The sequence below is a fragment of the Castor canadensis genome, chromosome 16 (genome assembly GCF_047511655.1).
Source record: "Castor canadensis chromosome 16, mCasCan1.hap1v2, whole genome shotgun sequence".
In the NCBI taxonomy this organism is placed as follows: domain Eukaryota; kingdom Metazoa; phylum Chordata; class Mammalia; order Rodentia; family Castoridae; genus Castor; species Castor canadensis.
In genome coordinates, this window is record NC_133401.1 from 56,067,432 (window position 1) to 56,094,476 (window position 27,045).

The window sequence follows — 27,045 nt, forward strand, 5'->3', positions numbered from 1 at the left end:
CTTTAGCTCATTATTTTATGTAAATTGACACTTTTAACCTTTTAAATATTTGGACCATATTTAGATAAAGTATAACATAACACTGTTACAAGGTGGCCATTTAAGACACATAAGCAAATGTGTAAATGAACTCTGATTTAGTAGTACTTAAAGCTTGACAAGATCAGCAGAAAACAAAAATAATTTCTTTGATAAAATCTTTCTCTGTAATGGTTTTTTGTAGATGTTACTCAGAGCAGAACAATATAAAGATAACCTTGTTATTTCATAGACATAGAGGATTTGATTTTAGTTTGACATGACCCTAAAAATCTTTTAGGCAACTCTTAGATTATATTCAACTTTAACTTTATCACACACCAAAGCTTTTATTATACAGTTTTAAAACTTACTCAGACCTTCATACAACATACTAAACCCTTTCATGGTTTGTCCTTATCCTTCCTATTTGAAACAATCTTTAGGACAAATCCTTCTTTACAAAATCCCTTCTCATCCAAAAAAAACATTCCTTTTTCCTTTAACTTCTCAAAAAATACATTTATTACCTATCTATATCCTTTCCAGTTGTTTACTTTGTAACTTGTATTTTAAAATTAACTTTTATAAGAATTTTAAATTTATTGTAGGGACTGGAGCAACTAATTAGTAGCCCTTGTTGTTTTAAGGAATTTATGATAGGTATAAGGTCTCATGGTCCCTCAGGCTTGAGGGGATATTGTTTTATGTGTGGGAAACTGTGAGGGATTTTTGAGTTTTATTTAAATAGGGAGGACTGTCCTGGCTCACCCTACACTCATCTCATCAGTCCACACTGTGGAATCTCTTTGTTCCTGAAGGAGGGGGCAGCAGAGATAGCTGCCTGGGGGGAGGAGAATTTGAGCTTTTAATTGAGATAGTAAATCCTGTCCCAGCAGGGACACTGGAGTTTTAGGTACTATGAGGAAAGAGTGACAGAAGAGGAGGTCTCCCCAAGAGCAGGCCAGAGGCCAGGTAAACTAGCGCTCTAGGGGCTAGCCAGATTTGCCCCAAATGATAACTTTTGTCATTGGACTGGGGACCAGGAGAAAAAGGTAAAACAGAGAAACGGGCTCCACTGTCTAGGAGGAAAATGGCCTTTTGTTTTTCTGCCATTATAGCTCCTCAACATTGATGCCAAGAAGTGGAGTGTGGCCAGGAGGCTTGGACCCATCAATCCATAGGAGGAGGCACCTCGCCTTCCATCTGGTGACAGGGGCACTTAGACCTCCAGTGGTTACCCTTGCAGAGGGCAGGGTCCCGGTTGGGGGCAGGGCTGTCTCCCGGGCTGTCCCCCTTTAAGCACTCTCTGCAGAAGTGCTCCTCCTGTCCACCACGGTAGCAAGTTCAGGATACAGGTCTCAGTCAGGTGGGGCCCTCTCTGAGAGCAGCAATGAGGCCATGGTGTCTCTTATCTTTTTCTCTCCTGTTAGTAAGGTCCCAGACATACAGATATAGCCATAAATACAGACATGGCTAGCTGTATTACTTGGTTTGATGACTTTTCCCTTCAGTCACAGTCTGAGTTTTTTACAAATATCTGGGGCTGACTGTTAGAAATTTATCTTTGAGGAGAACCTCTCTCACCTGTGACTCTGAGTCCACTGTGGTATACTTTCTGATAGCGTCCTTAAGATGCTGTAGAAAGGTAAGAGGATTTTTTTTTTTTTTTGGTTGTTGCTGTAAAGTAAAGGTGTTATTTTACATTGACACCTGACACTCTGGAGAGCAGGTCTTTGAACTGTTCTGGGCCTGTTTCCTCACTTGAAGAATGAGGAATCTGGTCTAGGTTAAACTATGTTTTTCCACTATGAGATGACTGAAGTGACATTAATGCCACTTATCTTCTTTACCATTTTTTATTTTTTAGTGATACTGGGGAATTGAACCCAGGGCTTTCCATATGCTGGGCAGACATTCTCCCATTGAGCTACTTCCTCAACCCCAAATATTATTATTATTATTATTATTTTTTACTTTGGCTGTACTGGGCTTGAACTCAGGACTTTATGCTTGTAAAGCTGCACTCTACTGCTTGAGCCACATAATCATTTCCAACCTGAGTGGCCTGGGCCCGAACCCATTGCTTCTCTAATGAGATAAGAGTCTGGTCTAGTAGAAGCAAAATATCCTTTCATGTCAGTTGGAAGGTTTGGATCACACAGATAAAGACTTGATTATATTTGTCTGGGCATCAGTACAGCTGTTTAGATGTTTTTAAATTTTCCTTAGATCTGATAACTGGAAGGGGACATAAAACTTGCCCTCTTCCTACCATTGCCTGTTGAAGAGGGAAGCACTCGTTAAGAGGTTCTGAGTATTGGAGTGGCTTAGAGGGTAGAAATTTGTATAGGGGACCTCAGTTTACTTTTACTTTTATAGAAAAGGTCTAATTGAAGTATGGTATTATAATTTAAGGAACCCTGTGAAGGCCACTTCTCTTGGTCACCCAAGGCATACTGAGGCCAGGCCTCAGTACAAAGCTTCGAACATCTACCAGCCAGAAGACTGGAAGATGCAGGTCCCATCTAGAAAGAACAAAACGATAGGATCTTGTCTTTTAGCTTACAGCAGGCAGCCTCTTTAATAAAGGCTGCGCTTCTTAACAAAGAAATCATTTTTAAAGTTAGAGAAGGGCATTCAGAGGGCATTTCAGGACAATAACAGTACCATATGGGACAACTAGTGTCAATATTAGGAGGAAAAAATTTATGTTGAGGCCAAAGATATGGAAAATTCTAAATGAGAAGTTTTGAGACCACAGTAATGTCTATTTTGTTATTTCTGGAACTATAACCTTGAGCTAATAATTGGCTTACAAGGGCTGGGTCTGATGCCCTAAGGTGTGAGGTGGGGCTAGGAGCAGGACTTGTGAAAGGCACCACTCCCTCCACACACACCTGGGAAAAATGACCCTGACTGCCTAGGCCTGATCCTGAGGCCCGTCCCCCCTCCCCCCTTCCTGTGTACTCTGCGCGCGTTTATTCTAGGGGAAGTGGCGGTGGGTGTGTGGCTGGCGACACAGGATGTACTGGGTCCTCTTTATGGATTTTCTTAGCTATGACAGGTGTTTTTGCTGTGTCCAGAAGCTGGCATCTTGTGCACAGGTGCACCTGCTTGCTTTCCCTCCTCCCCTTGTGGGGGCAGAGTTAGAGTGTAAGCGTGGCAGCTGCAGTTTGTAAGCGCCTTTGTAAAGTGGCTGACTTAAAGTTACTTCAGACTGAGAGGCCTGGTAAACTAGTTGGAATAACTTAAGTCATAAGGTACCATGTTACAGATTTTTCATGGGAGACAGGGTCCCAGTAAGCCCAGGGAAGGGAAGGCAGACAGAGACAAAGGACACATGGTGAGACCATCGAGGAGGCAGAAAAAGTGTGCTGACATCTTAGGTAAGGGAGGGGAAGGCAGAGCCTGGAGGCATGACACACGCCTATGGGATTAGCCATCACCTGTGTCTGTAGGTTGCTCCCATTGATTGGTACTGGCATGTTTTCAGCAAAACAAAACCTCCATTCTCCAGTCATTGTCTCAGGAAAAAGGGACATTAGATGGTGGAGGAAGAGAAGCAGTCGTAAGGTGCCATAATCAAACAGGACTCCACCAATGTAGCATGAGGCGTACCCGAATAAATCCGAGGCTTGGTCTCAGCCTACAGGAAGGGAGCATGAGCTCTCCCAGAGCTGGAGTCGCCTTGAGGCCAGAATTAGCAAGGAGTGGCTTGCTTAACTCCATGATGGGGAAAGTTTTTCAGGAAGATAGGAGGAGATAGTTATGGTAAGCAGTGCAAGAAGTGTGTTTACATGGGGAAGGAGGAGGTTTGGGAGAGGAATTGGCTGATTTAGAAACTGGTAGAAACTGGTTTATAGGCTAATAGAATCTGCACAGGGGACAGAAAGTACAGAGGGAGGGTTTGAGGGCAAGAAGTTCATGTTTTGGCTTGCAAGTGGTGCAGAGAGCAGGATTTAGAAGGAGGTATGAAAAGCTTGGACATAATGGAATCTCTCCCCATCATCCTGATCACTCACAGTAGTTATATGTCCCATGAAAGGTTGGGATCTAAAGACCCAAAAAGGGGCCAGTGACTTTGGTTGTCTAAAGGATAAGTGGGCCAGATCTGAGTGCAAAGGCAGATTAATTTTTTTGGTTTAACATCTGGGGTAAGACCCAAGGTGTCTAAATTATTGAGGAGGCATTTTAGTGGGGAGTCAGATGGCAAAGAGGACTTAGAGGCCCCCAGTGTGGGACCCAGTCCCAGAGGGCTATAATGGGAGGATATTATGAATAGTGGGGCATCCCCACATGACTCAAATACCCGAGAACAGCACAAGGCACACGAGAATCAGTCGTCACTGAGTTCTAGTGGCATGCAAGGCCAAAGGGCCTGGGGCTATGGGTTACCTGGCACCAGGCTTTTTGACAAGGGGTCTCCAAGACCCATGACAAAAATAGACCCAAGCCTGAGAGGGAAGGGAACCCCTCTACTGTCTGAACCCCAGAGATAGCCAAACAGGGGAAATGTTCAAACTCCAGAGATACCGAAGGGAGAGACCGCAAAGGGATCTCAAGAAGGGTATGTGGACTCACCAAAGGATGTCTGGTGTTGGGTGCAAGCAAGGGCGATTGGGAGGATGAGTCCTGGCCAGTCACGTCCTCAGGGTGGTTGTGGGGTGAGTCAGAATTGGGGTCCCACCAGGATTAGTGGGGAAACCTGCTCCGAGTCATGGCACCAAATGTAGGCCCCAAAGTGACCACACGGAGAGGAGTGATCTGGCCAAGAGAGTCTTTATTGTCGGGTGGGAGAGGGAGAGAGCTGAGGGAGAGCCGAGGGGGGGGGGCAGGGGCTTAAATACCCCTCAGTGAGACTTGGCATGATCTGATTGGTTAGGATCTTATGGTTCATGCTGATTGGAGGTTGGGGCAGAAGGAGAATTCAAACTAGACTTGAGGCAGGACTGTGACCCTGGGAAACAGAAGCTTAAGTGTGCAGTAAGAACCAAAACCTATCGGCGCCATTATTGCCAACAGTATGCGTATATGCGTATATGTTGATATGTATATTCACATTTTCTATGTATATTATAAAATGGTGTGTTTTGATGGATGTGATGGTATGAACTTGGACAATGAAGAAATTGAGGAGCTATACCACAATTCTTTACTTTTCTAAACAACTATTTTGAGATATAATTCACATAGCATGCAATTCATCCACTCAAATTATACAACCCAGTGGTTCTTAGTATGTTCCCAGAGCTGTGCAACCATCACTGATTTTAGAACATTTTTATCACATAATAAGGAAACTTTGTAACTATTAGAAGTCATTCCCCATTCTCCCCCTCCCACCCCACATACTGGCACATACACACCTGTCCTCTCCTGCCAGCCCTCTCCCCAGCCCTAGGCAATCACTTATCTACTTTCTGTCTCTATATATTTGTCTATTCTGAACACACATTTTTTGTATTCCCCTGTCTTTCTTTAATTATACATCCCCACCCTTATAAAAACTCTTGAGGTCTTTATTTTCTAGACAAAGAAACCAAGGTTTAGAAAGGTTAAGTGACTTTTCCAGAGTCACAATGTTTACAAAATGAAAGAGCTGGGTTCCCCCAACCAGCTCAGGTCTATAGAATCCCAAAGTGCATGTTCTCCCTCTGTGCCATGTGACTTCTGAACCAGAACAGATGTAGGGGCAGTGTGGGTGGTCCTTGAGAAAAAGGTTGAGTTAAAATCTTGCCTATAGTGGCAACAACAGACCCAGAATTCAGGCTCTCAAACTCCTATGAGACATCTGTTTCATTATACATCAATGGAACTTCATTAAAACAGTCATTTTTAGTATGACAGAAGCTGAAGGAGTGGTGGTAAGTTCTGGTCATCCCAGGTCATATTGAGACTCTTGGAGTGAGGGCAGTCAGCCATTCCCACCATGTGCTTGCACATTAACTCCTGTGGGATTAACATCCTGTGGGATGTTAGAGTTGAGGGTTTGGGTCCATGTGGCAGCTAGTCCACATTCCCATCTCTGAGCTGCTGTTCCACTTCTGTGTCAGCTTGAGAAGACACTGTTCTTCAGTTCCTGGCTTCCCCACAGTGAGAAATCTGTGGACTCCTTCTGTGAGGCTAAGCTCACCCACTGTACTCAGCACTGCTTTTATTGCCATCTCAGTGCCATACAAAGCCATGTTTGGCTTCTGCCACCCCTGTTGGGGCAGGTGGAACAAGAGCTGTTGGGAAAGGTAGCTTTGGGGTCAAACAGACCTGGTTATGAATTCTGGTTCTATATTCACTCTCTGAATACAGAAGAGCCCTTGCATGGCCTTCTCTGCATAGAAAGTTTATAATCTTGTAAAAGGATGATGCAATTGATTCACATCCACCAGGAACTACAGCCATAAGGACCTGTCACGAGCCTACCTAACTAGGTGCAACTGCAGATGCAGAAAGGACAAACGATAGAAGACAAACGTGCATAAAGTTGGGATCAGGTGTGCTGGGCACTAGGATGGAGAGGCACAACAGCCTCGTTACTTCTTTTCTCTATTATTCTCTTCTTTTCTTCTCTATTCTTTAAGGCCTTACTTCTTTACTATTCTTTAAAACCTTGCTCCTTTTCTATTCGTTAAAGTCTCTTTCCTTAGACTCACACTGTCCCATGTTCCCTTTAATCTCTCTTAAAGTCTTGGTCCTCAGACTTGCACTGTCCCATGTTCTCTCTTAAAGTCTCAGTGCTCAGACTCGCAGACACACAAACAGCCAGCAGCAGCAGCAGCAGTAACAGCATCATTCTCGCAAGCAGCCCACCAATCCAAATCCATCAATCCTTCAATCAATCCTCCTCATCCTCCTTCAGTGAGTCTTTTATAAGCAAGAAGGTGGAGCAACAGTTCTCAGGGAGGGGTGTGACATTTTAACAAGAGAAACTTGCTTTTCTACTTCTCTGAACAAAAACAACTTAGGAAATGCAGCTGTGCTGCATTTCGCCCTTGTGCTCTTCTGCGGCTGGGGCCGTGCCAAACTCAGCCTGCCAATTATTTGACACAACTGTGCTTATGTCAAGTTCTTATAGGCTTCTCATAATCTGCTCCCCACAAGGACTCACCCTATCCCAGTTAGGGATGGGAGATTGAGACAAGGAGATACTGGAAGACCAACCAGTCCCAGACCATGTAGCCCACATCTGCAGCCTTGCACTGGCAGCCTGGGTTGGAGGTCCTTGACCTGCCACAGTGTGCTCAGAACTGACAAGCACCTGCTATGTGACCCTAAGTAACTTTTATAATGTTTTGTCAATCATTAAGTCTATAGGTGTGCTTGCAGATATCCAAGTGTGCAGGTAACCTGCCCTCTGGTTTCAAATGTGATTAGACAAGCTAACACTAATGCTTTTCTTCCAATATGGATAGTGTATCTATTAGGTGACGTAAGCATAGCTACAATGTTCTATTGACTTTTTAGGAACCAGATAAGCCTATGTGTTACCAAGGATTATACAAGGTGAGGATATCTTAAAGGTTTGGTTTGCTAAAGTGTCTAAAATAGGAAAATGTGCAGAGTTTTATGCAGAGACATGGGTATTTGAGGACACAATTAAGTCCTCAGCCCAAGAGAATTCCATGAATTCGTATTTATCCATATTCATGTGCACACACACCTGTGTGATCACAGAATTATAGATCAAAGCTTGGATAGCCCTTAGGAGAGAAATCGGCTGGCTCAGAAGTTTCCATATTTTTTTAGTTTGAAGCTCCATTTTCCATTTTCAAGTAGAATCTTGGGGGAGAACCCCAATATGTAAAACAGAAAAGGTAGAACCGCTTTTGTGGACAAGAAGGAGTAGGGAGATAGACCCTGTCCAACCCCATTCCTCTAACTCTACATGCTAACCTCTAAAATGCCTGTGCCAGGAACATTGCTTGGAAGGCCATTGATGTAGCCTATGTCCTTATTTTGTAGATCAATAAGGTCATGTCAACAGAGGCTGAGGCAATTGCCTAAGGGCACACAACTCATGAGGTTCAAAGAAGGGACAGAATTTATGTGGTTGTCCCTAATACTCTTTTCCTGACACTTTTGGTTGTGATCTGATTCACAACATAATACACACAAAAAAAAAAGTCAATAAAAAGCCTCTTTGGTCCATGTGACAAAGCTGAAACTAAGAGGTGAAAAGGGTAAGCTTCCAATTCCTCCATCCCTCAGCATATATTAAACATGCACCTTCTCTGGGAATTGTGTATAAACCCTGTGGGGCTCTGCCCTCCAGGGGCTCTCAATGCCATAGGGCACATGAAAAAAAACCACTGCAGCCTCAACTAGACTGTGGAGAGCCCAAAGATATGCAGAAGTAAAGGGCTTGGTGACTCACACTCTCAAGTAACAGCACAGGTCAAAGGTGCTGAGGGCAAACACCCTTGTCCCATGGAAACCGGCTAATTCCTTCTTTGTATAAAGACACATTCCATTTCAAGGACTTCTTTTCAGTCAGGACATAATGGACAAGACTGATTGAACTAGAGGGTAGGAGGCAAGATGTACAGTGATTAGAGCACAAGCCCTAGAGTGTTGCTAAGACTATGGTCTCTGTCCTTCATTAGCAGAAGCTACTCCAATGATTTAAAACTCAGTTTTCTAATATCTAGTTTGCAAACAGGAATAATAGTATCTTCTTCACAGGATTGTTATGAGGATTAACAAGATAATATACAGTACCTTGGGACAATGCCTACTACGTAGTACATATTTGAAACACTATGGCTGTTGTCATTACTGTTCTAGTCAAAAATCTGCCTCCCATAACATCTGACCACTCATTAGTTCTGACCTACCTTCCACAGTAGAGAAAAATCTTCCATCTCTTCCCCATGACAACCCTCCTCAGATTCAAGTACCTCCTTCACCTATACTCTTTGTCTTCTATTATCTTTTAGGCTGGTCATCTCCACTTTTTTCAAGTATTTCTAACATAACAAGACTTTCCAAGCTGTACTTCCCTATAACTATTCTCTTCATGGAGCTGTCATCTAAGATTTTCTCTGACAATTGGAGGAAACTTGACATTTTCAACTGTGCCATCCAGAGTATAAAGTACAAGTTCTTTGATTTGGTCTAATCTTACCTCTTCTGGATCTCAAGGGGCTGGGGTGGAAAGAGCGCTCCTTCTGATGTGCAAGGATTTGTTTAATAAACCTTCTTCCTTGGCCCTGTCCCTTATCAATGCTGGATATTCCCTTTTCCTTCTGCCAGGTGTGGTGTCTGCTCAGGCAGGATGCTGAGGGCTGAACAGCTTGTATGTGACCCCTTTAAAGAGTCCCAGAAAAAGGGAAATCCAGCTTTGAAGATAAAGCTTTTCATCCTACAAAAGCTGTATTGCTTCCTATATACCTGCCTCATGGGCTCTTAGTTTCTTGCCTGGCCCAATCCCTGGTTTTGAAGCAGTTCCAACAACACCTAACCTCTTTTAACCCAATGATAATGAGGATGGCAAATGTGATGATAAGAATAAAAGCTAATGTTCCTTAAGCACTTACTATGTACCAGACACAGCTCTCCATGCTTAATTCTATGAATTCTTATGAACTTTAGCTCCAATTCTATGATATAGGTACTATTACAAGTGCATTTTAAAATCCAGAGAACTGAAGCTTGAAGAAATTAACTAACCAGTAATGACACATAATCGGTTCTTTTGTTTCCAAGCACTCATGGTAATTAATAGTCATAATGATGGCTCAGAGCCTCCTCAAGATCCTTAGAGCAGTCTCCAGTTCTTCACAGCAGGATGAAAGCATGTCCATGAAGTTACAGTGTTAGACATCTCTTTAGGATATCATAACTATGCCTTTTCATTCTAATGCTCTGAAAATTATAATAGACATAATAGATGCAGTGACTGTATTAACTAGTTTACTTAATTGAGCTCCTCACTCCTCATCATTCTATTTAAATAGCTGTGCAGGCTTACCTTACCTTCTACAGTGAGTGCACATGGGAGACAGATTCTAATCCCAGCTTGTCCTCTAACTAGCCTTACAATCTTAGACCCCTAGCTCTCTCACTCTCTCTGGACCTCAGTTCTCTGTCTATGCAATGAGGAGTTTGGCTATATTTCCAAAAACTTTGCTTTGCTTCTATATGGTCATACATCAACAAACAGTGCCCCATAGGTAATAGCCCTTGCCACCTGATGTTGTATGCTCATGAGCTAAGAATGGTTTTAACATTTTTAAGTCATTTTTTAAAAAAAGGAACATTTTGCAACATAAAAATTATAAGAAATTAAATTCCATCGTCCAGTAGTACACTTTATTGAGAATCATGTTCATTTGTTTGCTATTATCAATGGCCACCCTCGACAATGGCAGAGTTGAGTAGTCATGACCAGAACTGTACCATCTGCAGAGTATAATACGCTTACAATCTGGCCCTTCACAGAAGAAGTTTGCTGCACTCTGGTGTGAATGCAGGATATGTGGGCAGTAAGGCTTTAGAAAAGCTTGATGCTTAAGAAATATCTAAACAGTCTAGAGAGGGTGGTGTCCAGGAGAGAAACAATACTCCTGACCCTTCAAGATAGAAGGCTGTGAAAGGTCTCTGTTCGGACAGGGCAAGAAATTTATTCTCACACAATCTGAGATTCTGTGCCCCCCTTTGACTGGGGTAATGTGGATGCACCATCCTAAATGTACACTCAAATGTCCCTTGTGGATTGGGCAGTGTAGCATATTGGTGAAAAAGATACATTTTATGGTTGGAACACCATTTTCATCTTCGCTTGCTGTGTGATCTTAGGAAGGCTCCAAAGGTCTCTGAACCATTCCTTCTCAACAGAAGACTAGGATGGACACTCACTCAGTCACTATGAAAATAAGTGTCCAATAACAACTGCACACAGTTACCTCTTAGGACCATTTAGGGAGTTAAAGAGGACTGTATACAAAGCATTGAAGAGAATGCCTGCTTAATATAAGAGCTAGGGGAATGTTTAAAATGAAGCTAGGGTAACTCTTGATTATTTTTCAATAGCAGTAACCTCAAAATTTCAAAAGATGGTTGGGATAAAGTCATATAATGCATATGAAGTGGCATCTTAGCCATTCTTGTCATTTTTGTTATTCTTATGAGCAATGCTTAGAGGCTGTGTTTCAGTTGAGCTGTTAGCATCAAGTGTTCTTTCATTCCAGGCTAGGAGATGACAGAGTACACAGGGCTCCCTAAACAGCTAACACGGCCTCAACAAATGGAATAACTCCTCTTCCCTGTCCTGCCACTCGCCTTCCTTTCCCCTCTCCAGTGACTGATGAATGATTACTAACCAGAGTATATATCAGAACTTCTAACGGTCTTAGTTATTTTTAGTAGTATTTAAAAGGCAATATATTTACATGGTAAAAAATACTGTAGAAGGATCTAAAACAACAAGCAAATACCTGCTCTTTCCCATCTCAGACTTCTGAAGTAAATATTCTAAACTTTTCCTATATATGGTAGTGTGATTATTTCTTTCACACATCTACATGTCTGTTTCTCATTTTCTTGCTTTATCTATCTAATCCCACTTGTGACTCCCATTAGAAAGATGATAAATCATTTCATATTATACCCTACATCCATTCCTTAATGTTTGTTGGTTACACTATTGCTTAGTGTTCTTCTTGCCAATTACATTCATGATTTTCATATTTTGAACCTTGACTTTTGATTCCCCAGTGTTAAAGTTTTGTCACAATACAGATATCTAGTTTCTCCTTCAGGGAAAAAAATGACAGCCCTTAGGGATAGCTGTTTTTAAAAAGCTTCCCAAGCTATTCTGTGTGCTGCTTGTGTCAAGACCCACCATCTTGAGCTTGCAGTTCTTCAGCCAGCCCATTTGCACTTGGATGAAAATGACAGAAAGTTCATCCTTTCCATATCACCCATGTATTAGGCACGTGTGGGGCAGACAGTGTGAATGGACAGAGGTGTGGAAGAAGCAGACAAGAGCATGAGGACGTAACAGCCTCAGGAATGTACTCCTGGAGCCACCAAGCTCCATTTTGGATTACAATCACTTCAAAGACAAGCACCTGATGCCAGGGCTAGGGAGACAGTAGAGGGAGTCTGGCTTAGGAGACTTCTCTTGCTGAATAACTTGAAAATTAAGCACCTTATAGATGAATTTCATTCTTATTCAATAGTCACAGTGTATTAATCAGTAGACTCACTATTTGGGAGCATGGTATAAAACAGGCAAAATGACCCAAAGAGAGTAGTGATGATCAAGCTTCATAACTAAAATATTTAAAATCTTTACTAGGATAAAATTAACAACATAGTGTCTTTAAACAACATTATATAATTAATAGCACAAATAAAGAAGATAATGAAAAATACACTAATCACCTAATACCAAGGTTTTTATTAATAAAATGGCAAAGGAAATTGAAACTATTTAATTAAACTTTATTTAATGAGTACTCCAGGGAATAGAGTGAGTTGAATTTTCCAGTGAACTGGTAGACAAAGAGTTAATATTTTTATTTCTTTTTGTAATCAAGTACATGTTCATTTTCCTGCAGTATGGATAAATTAAGCCTCATAGCACAAGAGTTTTTTTTTTTTAGGGTGAGAATGACAATTTTTTTTTTATTCATATCTGCATACAAGGCTTGGTTCATTTCTCCCCCCGTGCCTACCCCCTCCCTTACCACCCACTACGCCACCTCCCTGTCCCCCCTACCCCCTCAATACCCAGCAGAAACTATTTTGCCCTTATTTCTAATTTTGTTGTAGAGAGAGTATAAGCCATAATAGGAAGGAACAAGGGTTTTTGCTGGTTGAGGTAAGGATAGCTATACAGGGAGTTGACTCACATTAATTTCCTATGCGTGTGTGTTACCTTCTAGATTAATTCTTTTTGATCTCACCTTTTCTCTAGTTCCTGGTCCCCTTTTCCTATTGGCCTCAGTTGCTTTTAAGGTATCTGCTTTAGTTTCTCTGCGTTAAGGGCAACAAATGCTAGCTAATTTTTTAGGTGTCTTATCTATCCTCACCCCTTCCTTGTGTGCTCTCGCTTTTATCATGTGCTCAAACTCCAATCAACTTGTTGTGTTTGCCCTTGATCTAATGTCCACATATGAGGGAGAACATACGATTTTTGGTCTTTTGGGCCAGGCTAACCTCACTCAGAATGATGTTCTCCAATTCCATCCATTTACCAGCGAATGATAACATTTTGTTCTTTTTCATGGCTGCATAAAATTCCATTGTGTATAGATACCACATTTTCTTAATCCATTCATCAGTAGTGGGGCATCTTGGCTGTTTCCATAACTTGGCTACTGTGAATAGTGCCGCAATAAACATGGGTAGGTTGTGTTTTCATTTTCATTGACTTCCAGGAACTTTTTAATTTCCTCTTTTATTTCATCAATGATCCATTCTTCATTAAATAATGAGTTATTTAGTTTCCAGTTGTTTGCATGTTTTTTGTCTTTACTTTTGTTGTTGAGTTCTACTTTTACTGCATTGTGATCAGATAGTATGCATGGAATAATTTCTATTTTCTTATATTTGCTGAGACTTGCTTTGTGCCCTAGGATATGATCTATTTTGGAGAAGGTTCCATGGGCTGCTGAGAAGAATGTATATTGTGTAGAAGTTGGATGAAATGTTCTGTAGACATCAACTAGGTCCATTTGATCTATTGCATATTTTAGATCTTGAATTTCTTTATTGATTTTTTGTTTGGATGACCTATCTATTGATGATAATGGGGTGTTAAAGTCTCCCACAACCACTGTGTTGGCGTTTATATATGCTTTTAGGTCTTTCAGGGTATGTTTGATGAAATTGGGTGCATTGACATTGGGTGCATACAGGTTGATGATTATTATTTCCTTTTGGTCTATTTCCCCTTTTATTAGTATGAAATGTCCTTCTTTATCTTGTTTGGTCAATGTAGGTTTGAAGTCTACTTTGTCAGAGATAAGTATTGCTACTCCTGCCTGTTTTTGGGGGCCATTGGCTTGGTAAATTTTCTTCCAGCCTTTCACCCTAAGCCTATGCTTATTTCTGTCGGTGAGATGGGTCTCCTGTAAGCAACAAATTGTTGGATCTTCCTTTTTAATCCATTTCGTCAAGCAGTGCCTTTTGATGGGTGAATTAAGTCCATTAACATTAAGCGTTAGTACTGATAGGTATGTGGTGATTCCTGCCATTTAGTTGTCTTAGTTGTTTGAAGGTTTGATTGTGTGTACCTATGTTGAGGTTACTCTCTACTGTCTTGCTTTTTCTTTTCCTGTGGTTTGGTGCTGCCTGTCTTTTCATGGTTAAGTTGGGTTTCACTTTCTGTGTGCAGAATCCCTTGAAGAATCCTTTGTAGTGGTGGCTTTGTGGTCACATATTGTTTTAGTTTCTGCTTATCATAGAAGACTTTTATTGCTCCATCAATTTTGAATGACAGTTTTGCTGGGTAGAGTATCCTGGGATTGAAGTTATTTTCATTCAGTGCCCAGAAGATCTCACCCCATGCTCTTCTTGCTTTTAATGTTTCTGTTGAGAAGTCTGCTGTGATTTTGATGGGTTTACCTTTGTATGTTACTTGCTTTTTCTCTCTTACAGCCTTCAATATTCTTTCCTTAGTTTCTGAACTTGTTGTTTTAATGATGATATGTCATGGGGTAGTTCTCTTTTGATCTGCTCTGTTTGGTGTCCTGGAGGCCTCTTGCATCTGTATGGGAATATCTTTCTCTAGATTTGGCAAATTTTCTGTTATTATTTTGTTGAATATATTATGCATTCCCTTCTCTTGCACCTCTTCCCCTTCTTCGATGCCCATGATTCTCAAGTTTGGTCTTTTGATGGAGTCGGTGAGTTCTTGCATTTTCTTTTCACAGGTCTTGAGTTGTTTAATTAATAGTTCTTTGGTTTTTCCTTTAATTACCATTTCATCTTCAAGTTCTGAGATTCTGTCTTCTGTTTGTTCTATTCTGGTGGATTGGCCTTCCGTTTTGTTTTGCAGTTCTGTTTCGTTCTTTTTTCTGAGGTTTTCCATGTCCTGGCTGGTTTCCTCTTTAATGTTGTCTATTTTTGTCCTGAGTTCATTTATCTGTTTATTCATTGTGTTCTCTCTTTCACTTTGGTGTTTGTACAGTGCTTCTATGGTTTCCTTTATTTCTTCTTTTGCTTTTTCAAATTCTCTATTTTTATTGTCTTGGAATTTCTTGAGTGTCTCCTGTACATTTTGGTCGACAATAAGCTGAACAGACATTAGAGAGACAGAGGATTGAAAATCAAAAATAAAAAAAAAGATAAGAATAAAAATTAAAAATAAGTAAATGAAAGAAAAATCTATATATATAAAAATAAATTAAAATAAAATGAAAAATAAAAAGTTTAAAAAAAACAGAAAACAAAAAAACTTCCAAGTTCAAATGCAATGATGTTTCAGTCTTAATAATTTGGGTGTCCGTCTCAGTCTCCAATCCTGGAGATGGTGCCTCAGATGTTGTTCTGCAGTTGTCTCATCAAAGGTGATGCATAAAGTAGAACAAAACTACACACACATGCACAAAAAAAACCCCACCAAGTGTCCCAAGTTGATATGCAATACAGTTTCAGTAAGTTTTTCAGCTTGCAGGTATAATTCGGTTGTTCTCTCATCAAAGGTAGGGAGACAAAGAAAAAAAAAGAGTCTGGAGACAGTTCTGAGAATGGTATCTGCAGCTATGGCTTGCCTGCCCACTGCTGTCAGCCTGCTGATGTGGGAGGCGTTATTTATGCAGATCTCAGGGGTGAGCTTAGCACTCACCTGGCCCTGCAGGCTTTGTTTACTCAGATTTCTCCTGTGCGTGAGCCTCTGCTACAAGCTTTCCCCTTTCCAAGCACACTGGGAAAGGTGACACTGCACCCGCGTTGTCAGGGTTGCGTGTTTATTTACAGTTCATGTGGGAGGTGGGTCTTCCCCTCCTCCTGTGCAGTTTTCCTCCCACCGCCACTTTCACAAGCTTTCCTGCTCCTGATTACTGGGCGGTGCTGCTGCTCCTGCCAGCTGCCATGTTTGTTTACAGTTCACGTGGGAAGTGAGGAGGTCTTCCCTCCTCTCCTGTGGAGTTTTCCTCCCTCCGGCACTCTCACAAGTTTTCCCGCTCCTGGTTGCTGGGCACGTGCCCCCTCTCCCACCAGAGCCTCTCCAGCCCGCCTGGCTTGATTATTGACTGTCCCAGGAAGGATTCCCTTCCCCCATTCTTCAGCACTCAGGGCGCCCTACCCTCTTTCCTTACTTGGAAATGACAAGATTTCATTCTTCTTCATGGCTGAGTCAAATTCCATTGTGTATAAATACCACATTTTCTTAATCCATTCATCAGTAGTGGGATATCTTGGCTGCTTCTATAACTTGGCTATTGTGAATAGTGTTGCAATAAACATGGGTGTGCAGGTGTGCATGGGTTACTCTGGAGTAACCTGAATAGCATTCCTTTGGGTATATCCCTAGGAGTGGGATTGCTGGATCATATGGCAGATCTATGTTTAGTTTTTTAAGAAGGCTCCATGTTGTTTTCCAAAGTGGTTGTACTAGCTTATATTTCCACCAACAGTGTATGAGGGTTCCTTTTCCCCGACATCCTTGCCAACATTTGTTGCTGGTGGTGTTTTTGATGATAGCTATTCTAACAGGGGTGAGGTATAATCTTAGTGTGGTTTTGATTCGCATTTCCTTTATGCTCAGAGATGGTGAGCATTTTTTCATGTGTTTTTTGACTATTTGGATTTCTTCCTTTGAAAAGGTTCGGTTTAGTTCAGTTGCCCATTTCTTTATTGGTTCATTGATTTGAGGGGAGTTTAGTTTTTTGAGTTCCCTGTATATTGTGGTTATCTATCCACTGTCTGATGTATAGCTAGCAAATATTTTCTCCTACTCTGTGGGTGGTCTCTTCAGTTTAGAGGCTATTTATTTTGCTAGGCAGAAGCTTTTTAATTTCATGTAGTTCCATTTGTCCATCCTTTCTCTTTGTTAATGGGCTGCTGGTGTTCTATTGAGGAAGTCCTTGCCTATACTCTATTGTGTCCAGAGTATTCCCTGCTCTTTTATGTACTAGCTTCAGAGTTTCAGGTCTGATATTAAGGTCCTTGATCCATTTTGAGTTGATACTAGTACAGGGTGATAGACATGGATCAAGTTTCAGCTTTCTGCAGGCAGATAACCACTTTTCCCAGCAACATTTGTTTTTGGCACCTCTGTCAAAAATAAGGTGGGCATAGCTGTGTGGATTCATATCAAGGTCCTCTGTTCTGTTCCACTGGTCTTCATATCTGTTTTTGTGCCAGTACCATGTTATAGATTTTTCAATCTCTGTCATGAATGTCATTGGGATTTTGATGGGAATTGCATTAAACATGTAGATTGCATTTTTACTATGTTGATTCTACCAATCCATGAGCACAGGAGATCATTCCACCTTCTGTGGTCTTCCTTGATCTCTTTCTTCAGAGGTTTGTAGTTCTCCTTGTAGAGGTCATTCACATCCTTTGTTAAATTTACTCCTAGGTATTTGATTTTTTTTAAGGCTATTGTAAATGGAATTGTTTTCATATATTCTTTCTCAATTTGTTCATTCTTGGTGTATAGAAAAGCTAATGATTTTTGTAAGTTGATTTTGTATCCTGCCATATTGCTGAAGCTGTTTGTGGTGTCTAGGAGTTTTGGGGTAGAGTTTTTTGTGTCTTTGAGGTATAGGATCATGTCATCTGCAAATAGAGATATTTTGACAGTTTCTGTACCTATGTGTATTCCTTTTATTTCTTCTCCTTGCCTTATTGCTCTGGCTAGGAATTCCAGGACTATGTTGAATAGGAGTGGGGAGACAAGGGGCACCCTTGTCTTGTTCCTGATTTTAGGGGAAATGGTTTCAGTTTTTCTCCATTAAGTATGATGTTGGTTATAAGTTTGTCATATACAGCATTTATAATGTTAAGAAAACTATTCCTAGTTTTCTTAGAGCTTTTATCACAAAGTGGTGTTGAATCTTATCAAAGGTTTTTGCTGCACAAGTTGTTTCTTTTTTAAAGTCTATAAAGAGTATGGACAGTCTCTCAACTGTGTACTGGGTTTTAACCAGTGGTGGGATGGCTGTGATTCTACATGGTACAACACTTAAAATGCATGTTGGGTAGAGAAAGCTAATTCTGAGTTTACCTTTACTAGCAGCTTGCTGGTACCCTTGTGCAAATCAGTTATCTCTTAAAACTCTAGAAGCTATGACTATAGAGTATGTCAATCTCAAGCTTAGGTTTTCTTTTCAGCCAATTACAAGTCATCCACTGGCATTTGCTGCCTTCTAGTCATGTTTCCCCTGGCTAATTGGCATTCTTGCTTGAGGAAAGTCTATGATTTTTATTCATTCACTCAGCAAATAAGTATTGAGATCTACTCTGCGACAAGCATGGTTCTAGGTGCTAGGTTCCAGGACATATCAGTGAACAAGACAGAAAATGTCCCCATGCTCAGTAGCTGGTATTCCAATGGGAAGAAAGAGGCCAAAGGGACAAATGAACAGACAAGATAATCTCAAATGGCGACAGATGTTCTGGAGAAACTCTAGCAGGCACTGAGATAGAACTGGTTGGCTGGATGTCAGAAGTGACTGAACTGGGTTCTCTCAGAAGCAGATTCCAAGGCAAGGATTCAAATACAAGTGCTTTCTTTGGTTGCCAATACTAGAAACACAATAGGGAACAAAGAAGTCAGGTAGGGAGGGGAAGGGAAAGCAGACATAAAGAAGCATTACCAAGAACTTAAGCTGCAGGCTACAGGAGTTCAGTCCTTCAGAGGATCTCTAGATGTCAGAATAGAGCATACCTCAGCATTGTGCAACAGGCAAGAGGATTCTGGGGCAAATTTTTAGTAACTGTCTACCTGTTGTGGGTAGTGAGCTGCTTCCAGGCATATGAACTCCTCAGCATGCCCAGTGCATATGGGAGAATGGAAATGAACAAGGTGCTGACAGTGTCTACTACAAGGCAAGAAGGACTGATTCTTCAAATAAGGGGTCAGGAAAGACCTCTCTGAAGAGATGGTGTTCTAGCTAAAATCCAAAAGATGGGAAGGAGCCAGCCATAGAATTTGCATTCCCAGGCAGAGAATAGCAAGGACATAAGCTTGGTTTGTTTGTAAGACAGAAGCACTAAAGTATCACAGAACTTTAGAGTCACAGGCAGAAGATAGAGGTCTTTGAATCATAAAGTCCATTCTTTCAGATCAGAAAAAGGAGATGAAGTTATGAGAAGCAGAGATGTAAACATGCTGCCAGATCCTGAGACAGAGCTGGCACCAGCATTCAGTCCTCTTGGCTCCCAGCTGTGTCTCCCCCAGCCACCAAATGCATCCTCAGTTCCTCCCATTTCTCCTATTGAGATGATGCAGTTGCTCCAAACCATGGACCCAAATAAGCATGGACTTTATAATCGCTGTTCAAAATCCTACAGTGAAAAAGAAACCCAAGCTAACACAAGGCAGCTTGCAACTTGGCTTGGGCTGCTTCTCCAATCTTTTTCTACCCTCTCTCCTTCTCACCACTATACTACAGTCACACCAGCCTTCCTACTGCTCCTGGAACATGTCATACATCTCTGCTCCTCTGGGCCTTTGCTCTCAGTGCTCTTCTCCAGATATCCTTGTAACTCACCCACAAGGCTTTGCTTTACTCACATCCTTAGGGAAGATGTGAGTGCCAACAACACCGCTCAGGCAGACTTATCCAGATCATTCCTTCCAAAGACTGGTGGTACACCTCCTCACTTTCTCTCTCTTCATAGGCCTCACCACTGAGGAGCACACACTACTGAACTATGTTACAATGTAAATTTATGTGGTTATTTGTTTATTGCCTAACTTATCCACTAGGATATAAGGTCCATGAGGAAAGGAACCTGTTTTATTCGCCCTCATAGAACAGAGCACTCACTATAGGTGCTCAAAAATGTTTGTTGAATGATGAATTTGTAAGTGAGGGAGTGAGTGAATTGTCTAACAAAAGAACTTAGTTCTGGTCTCCACTCTGCCCCTAACTAACTAAACTGTGCAAGTCAATTCTCCCAATCTACCTCAGTTTCTTTATTTGGCACATAGACATGTAAATTGTATCTTACAAAGGGATAAAGTGAAATGAGGCCATAGATATGAAAGTACTGTGCATTATTAGATATATTATATAAATGCAGTTTTCCTTTTAAGTTGATGGTTTCCTAAGTGTGTAAATTTTACTGAATTAGAATCAATTTCCATTCTCAACAAAGAAGGCTTTGTGGATATTAGAATTGACCAGGCCTCATCAGCTAGAGCAGATCCAGTACCCTGTAAATAAAAGAGTACAGAGTAAAGGCTAAAGACCCTAATCAGAAGGCAGCCTCTTCCACAGACTTGCTGGTGACCTTGGGGAATTCATAAGCACTTACCCTATGGAAAATGGATGTCAGATTTTTCTAACTCAAAAGGGTGAAGGGGATAGTAAGTAAAGCAATTCCTGTCCTGGAGGTTTGCAGATATGTGGAGGTTCTACATATCTGTCATCAGGAATCCCAGTCACTTACCAATTATCAGGTACCACTCACTTAATACACACCATCTACTGTGTTGTCTCCCCAGCCTTCTGACCCCATTACTTAGATAAGGCACTTAGTCCAAGGCAGTATAACTAGTGGCTTATGAGCCAGTACCTTTCCCCACATATGCTGGCTCTGGGCTAGCTCACCTGACCACAGTACAACAGTGCACAAAATCAGTGAGAACCAAGTTCAGATGGAAGGAGGCCTTGCTGTCTTCACTAAGTCATATCCACCTGTGGAGCAGGAGAGAAAATCCTGTGATGTTGCAACATGGTTAAGTTGATTTCCTCAGGCCACAAGTTCAGACTTCTCCCCTTTCCTCTGTCCACAGGGCTTCATGGACATTGACTTAAATAAATTCAAGGAGAGTGGAGCAAATGTGACAGGTTTCCAGTTGGTGAACTACACAGACACCATCCCTGCCAAGATCATGCAGCAGTGGAAGAACAGTGACGCTCGAGACCACACCCGGGTAGACTGGAAAAGGCCTAAGGTACGGTGATGGAACTAGACTGGTCCCTTTGCCTGCCAAGATTTATGGGAAGTATTACCCTTTGGCAATGATTAGGTTTTCTAAAAGGAACAAGCAAAGGAAAATATATCTATAACCATTATTACACAACAATAGGTACAGGGGTCAGACAACCCAAAATGACAATGGCTTAACAAGATAGATATTCTGTTTTTTCGCTCATGTAAACAAAATCCACGGCCTAGTAGTGCAGGGCTTGTATAATGATTCCAAGGTCATCAAATACCCAGAATTCTTCTACTTCTTCTACTATCCTCAGCATATGACTATTGCTTTATGTCCAAGATGGCTGCTTAAACGCTATCCATTACATCAGCATTCTACACAGCATGTGTTCATCACTTTTCATCACTGTGACAAAACCTGAGCAAATCAAATTAAAGGAGTATTTATTTATTTTTGGTTTGTGGTTTCAGAGGTCTCAGCTCTAGGGCTTTTAGGACTATGGCAAGGCAGAATCATCACAGTGGGAGGGCACACTAGAAGAAAACGGCTCACCTCTTGTCAGCCAGAAAGCAGAGATGAGAAGGGACCACAGATAAGATAAACCCTATAAGACACATCTCAGTGACAAACTTCCTCCAATCAGCAACCCAGTTCCTGGTTTCCATCTTGAATCCATCAATGGATTAATCCATTGATTAGTCAGTGCCGTCATGATCCAGTCCTCTCAAATGGCCTATCTCTGAACATTGCTGCACTGGGGACACATGAGCCTTTGAAGGACACTTCACATCTAAATCACAACACAGCAGAAAGATAAAGTGGAAAATGACCAGCACAATTTCTCCCCCTGAGGCAGGCTAAAATTAGGGAAAGTTCAGGACTTGTAGAAAAACATTACATCTCAGATTAACTATGCTTTGGCTCAGGGACTGCCCTCACCTGGCCTGGGAACTGCCCAGGCCTCTTCCACTCACTGATTATTGGATGGGAATCACCTGGTTCTGCCTTGCCCAGGGGTTGGCATAGGTTTTAAAAGCACCTAGAAAGGAGAAACACACTCTCTCAGCATCCAGATTCCATCTGGGCCCACCATACTCCCCTTTGTATTTCCCTTCCCTAACTTTTGATAAACTCCATTTACACCCACATGTTCTGCCATGGATTCTTCCCACAGGACACAAAGAATTTGGAAGTCTTCTGATCACAGACTCCACCATAAGCCAAAAACGCCCCTGAGAATTCTTTCCAAAAGTCACCAGCAGATCTACCACTCATCTACCAATGCCCATATCTTAGAAAACTACCCTCAGGTAGCTTCAAGGGAAACAGAAATGCTATCTGTAATCTGGGCAGGGGCACCATGTTGCATGGCTCTGGGAGGATGCTCATTTCTTTGCAGACGGAGCCTCCATAAGTTGAGCAGTCAAGTGGCCCTTACTCTGGACCCCCACACGCTCAGCTAAAAATCAGGGAAACCTGTCTGCTAATTGTCCATCAGGTCACTGTCTCAGATGGCTTTCAGTTTTAATGCAGAGTATCTGCTTCTTTTGACCCAGAAATGCAGCTCTAAATCCAGCAGCCAAAATCTATTTTGTTTGTTATTTGAGAATGGTTTAGAATAAAGATAGCAAGTAATTTTTCTTCCTAAGTCAAATAAAAGAGCTTGGCAGTGGCTGAGTGGACCACTGTGTTGGGAAGGTTTCTAAGGCCAAGTTTGTTATCTGGGACAAACAGTGAATCTTTGGCAAACTTTTCCTTGCTGCTTGGTCAGTTTCTTTTTGTGAATTACAAGTTTCTTATCCCAGGATTGATCAAACTGACTTAGCTCTTTAAGAATGAGACTTATTTCAGTATGAGCTTAAACAAAGAAAATCACATATGTGAACCACACAGGATCTAGTTAATTAATTAATAAGAGAATACCCCACCCAATTTCCAATTATGATATAAACTTTTAAAAAAAGAAAAAATGAGAAAATCAATATTAAAAATTGGCAAAATATTTACACATTCATCCTACAGGTCTCTAGTGTGAACTTGCAGTGTGCCAGACAGCACATGCAGGGTTAGGAACAATTTCATGAAGAGGACAGACATGGGTTCCAAAGCCAGGAAATATTTCCCTGGACTGTTATCCTGGTTTTGCCTCATCTACATATTAACTCCCTTTTGGCCAAGTGGAGAAAAACATTGAGAGTTCTCATTAATAAGCAAGAGGGAAAGTTTATAGGACAAAAAAACTACCACCTGGTGAGCCATGTGCAGGAACAACCAAGAGCTTGCTTATCTTGGAATAGATTTCCTTTTGCTGTTAGAAGGTATAGTGGAGTAAACAGCTCTTCTTGGCTCCCAATTGGTGACTATAATGTAGAGAAGGCCAAGTGATTTTCCATGCATTTGGCCTGCAGATGTGTTGTATTTAATCTATGTGTTTCTTCCCAACTGAACCAACATTTCAAGAAACACAAGATTGCACAAAAACTAGAATTTTGACTTCTCTTTGGAAGTCATAATGAGCCGTATTAAACATACAGTTCTGGAGGGCTGTACTGCTAATACAGTGAGCAGCACCCTGTGAAGGGGCTGGGGTGGCCTCCCACTGCAACACTGTCTCCCCACCCCACTCTCACCTGCCCCTGGCCCACTGCACATTCTCCTCACCTGGAAGCTAGTTCTCCAGTCCAGCTCCCTTACCCCCACCACCCTGCCAGCTCTCTCTAATATCCAACTGTCTGCATTCCTCTCTCCAGTATACCTCTGCTCTCACCTATGATGGGGTAAAGGTGATGGCTGAGGCTTTCCAGAGTCTGCGGCGGCAGAGGATTGACATATCCCGCCGGGGGAATGCCGGGGACTGTCTAGCTAACCCAGCTGTGCCCTGGGGCCAGGGGATCGACATCCAGAGAGCTCTGCAGCAGGTAAGGCTGGTAATGGCTTCCATCTCATGGAAATCTCAGCATCAAATTGAGGCAGAATCCAGCTGTTTAAAAGAAAGAACTTCCCTGAAGTTTGGGACAACCAGTGCATTGCTTGTGACTCTTGGCAAACACATGGAACCTCATGTTGAAATTTTAAAAAAACAAAACAAATCAATAATGTGGAATAATCAGTCCTTGTAATCTAAAAGCTGTATTTTCTGCCCAGGGATTATGCTATAAAATGAAATCCCATGGTTTCTGTATTTAGAAAGGGGACTTAAAATATGCAGAGATGACACAAGCCATGTTAACAATTCCCTGGTCTTTGTCTTCATTACTATTGTCCCCCCTGTTCTTTTCCTTTTGTGTGCCCACACCCTAAAAATGTTTCTCAGCATTTCTGATCCTTCTTTCTTGCTTCTTAGCATTGACATCATCAATTGTGTTTGCATTTGAACAGTTAAAGAATAAGAATAGAAATGGTCATGCCCACTCCAATCAATTGGCTATGCAAAGGATTCTGAGGCTGAATCCAGATACCACAGAGAAGAGTATAAATATTCAATTAGTGATATGTCTGCTGTAGAAGCAGGAGGAGACAGTGGTATACGTGGGTGTATATTTAACATCCTTGATTTAGAAAGTTCTGGAGACTTGCCTGCTGCTTTACCACTCTTGGAGCTCCTAGAAGTCTCTGGAAGTCTCTAGACTCAAGCCCAGGCTGTGAGTCCCAATCTGCCAATGCATAACACCAGATTTTACCTCTAATACCTCCTGAAGGACAGGCTGCATTTCCAAAGTGCCAGCCAGGAAAGGAAGGTGGGGGTGGGGTCGGGGGCAAGGGCAGGCAGCTAACCGCATAGGAATGACAAAACATCAAGGCACGGTGGGAAACCAAACACAACAACAGCAGCAAAGTTGGTGCAAATGTTCCTCAGGACCTACTCTCCCCTCTTCAACCCAAGGAGTTGCCTAAGTAAGACCAGCTCTACCTTTAAGACCATGTTGACAGAAGGTGAATTTGGGCTCCCAGGGAAGGAGAGGAGGAAGAAGTGTAGAGCAAAATGTACAGCTATTCCCATTTGTTTTTTAATCACACATGCACAGCTCTAGAATGTTCACAACCTGAAGAAAGAGACAAGAAAGTAGCCTAAGCAGCTATCTCTCAGCCCTGGCAAAGTGTAGGCCTTTGTGGCTCTGTCCTTTGGAATGAAGCAAAGCAGAAGCCCTGCTAACCCCAGCAGGAACACACTAAAGAGGACCCCACAGCCATGTCTACCTAGCCTCCTCTATCACCATGCAGGGTAGTTCCCAGGGCACTAGGCAGTGACAGCCAACACCAGGCAGTTTCCAGGATGATTGTGAAAGGGACAGTGCTTATTTAAAATGCTCTTCCAGACCCAACAGTCGAGATAGATTCTGTTTGCAATATGAATCTACTTTCAGATGGTCCCAGGGGCTTGCCCTTGACCCCACAACTCTTCCAGATCCCTGGCCTCTCACATCTTAATGACTTCCCTGAAAAGATACTCTGACACCACCATGTTGACAGGGATGAAGCCCAAGAGGTAATGTGGAGTGACAGACAGAGCTCTGAACTGAAAGGCAGGAGAGCTGGGCTCCAAGTCTCTCTGAGCAACCTTGAAATATTCATTTGGCTCCCTGTGGACTTCCTTTTCTTTGTCCATGAAAATGATAAGGATGGAGAGATAACTCCCAAGCCTCAGATGTTCTAAGAACTCAAGGAGTTCAACCTTTTTACTTATGGCCTCATGCCCATCCTTCTGCTTATAATGTGTACTCATTTTCTGCTTCTGCCTTGCTAGGGTTAGAGAGGAAGCAGTTGCCATAGTTAAAATAAGAACGACCTCTTTTATTTTGTCTTGGAGCCAGGACATTTGCATGCCTGCCTTTCATCAGCAGCTCTCTGAGAGCTGACTATTCTCTTTGGCCGGGAGATAAACACTAGGGACAGAAAAATAAAGCAAGGCCTGCTCACAGAAACTCTTCTTAGCCTCTATGAGGAAAAAAGCAAGCAAACCAGAATGGTCCTACCCTAAGACCAGTTGTCCAAAATTGGCTCCATATCAAATTTTTGATAAGCATCTAGAATCAAAAGAGTTTATTGCTGAAAGAGACCTTATGCGTTATTGATGTCTTTTTCCAACTCTTTATGAGATCCAGATCAGGGGTGATTTCTTCAGGCTAACACAGCAGCTTAACAGCAAATGCTGAACCACATCCCTGTCCAGGGCTCCTCCTCCTACCCCATCCAAGTCTATCCTATGGCTGTAGGGACTTTGCTCACAAGCATTAGCCTCTAGGGCCTTCTACACATGGCCACTGCACAGTCATTTCCCTTTCTAAACCCATCTCTTGAAACAGTCATACCACCAAGGACCAATTGTGACCACAGGGGACTGAATGAACTCTTGTGAAATCCAGTCCTTGGAACCCAGGGCTGAAGTACTCAGTGTCTGCAGCCCTGACCACTGGCCTTCAGGTCACACAGTGAGAAGGGATCTATGATTTAGCAAGTGCCAGTCTGTGAGCTGGGCCTGGACTCCTACCATAGCCTACCTGGAAGTCTAACACACCAGAAGTTAAATTCTAAAAGTAATGATAATAATAGGTATGATGTCTTAAGAGCTTAATGTGTACAAGGCTCCTAGCATTTACATATATTATCTCACTGAATTCTCAATAATGCACTGTGAGGAAACTAGTTTTGTTAATTGTGCCTTATAAATACAGCAAATCTGAGCTTCCGAGAGGTTAAAAAATGTCCTAAAATTATACAGCTGGCTGGTGGTAAAACTGGACTCTGACCCACATTTATTTGACACTTCATTCTGTACACTTGACTGCTGTAAAGCCTCAAAGGCCCAGTCCAGCAGGGAAGACTCATGAGCTATTGTCTAGCCCTCAGCAGCACAAGGCCTTGGGCAATATTCATGCATCCATACCCCTCACCCGCTATAATTTCCCTAGCAACAGAGTGAAGATAATCAGCCTGCCTGTCTGCCCCTGCTTGCCACACAG

The 27,045-nt window shown here is 42.0% G+C and overlaps 1 protein-coding gene across 8 annotated transcripts in view; it reads left to right on the forward strand.

Annotated features, from left to right (window-relative positions):
- Gria1 (glutamate ionotropic receptor AMPA type subunit 1) overlaps positions 1–27,045 on the forward strand; it is a 348,064-nt gene that overhangs the window by 202,297 nt on the left and 118,722 nt on the right. For all 8 annotated transcript variants that reach the window (XR_012442449.1, XM_074057054.1, XM_074057051.1 and 5 more), the window contains 2 exons: positions 20,939–21,100; positions 23,836–24,003. Coding sequence is in view for 7 of the 8 variants with exons in the window: in XM_074057054.1 (XP_073913155.1) it covers positions 20,939–21,100; positions 23,836–24,003 (330 nt within the window). In the remaining variant the exon portion in view is untranslated. The remainder of the gene's footprint in view (positions 1–20,938; positions 21,101–23,835; positions 24,004–27,045) is intronic.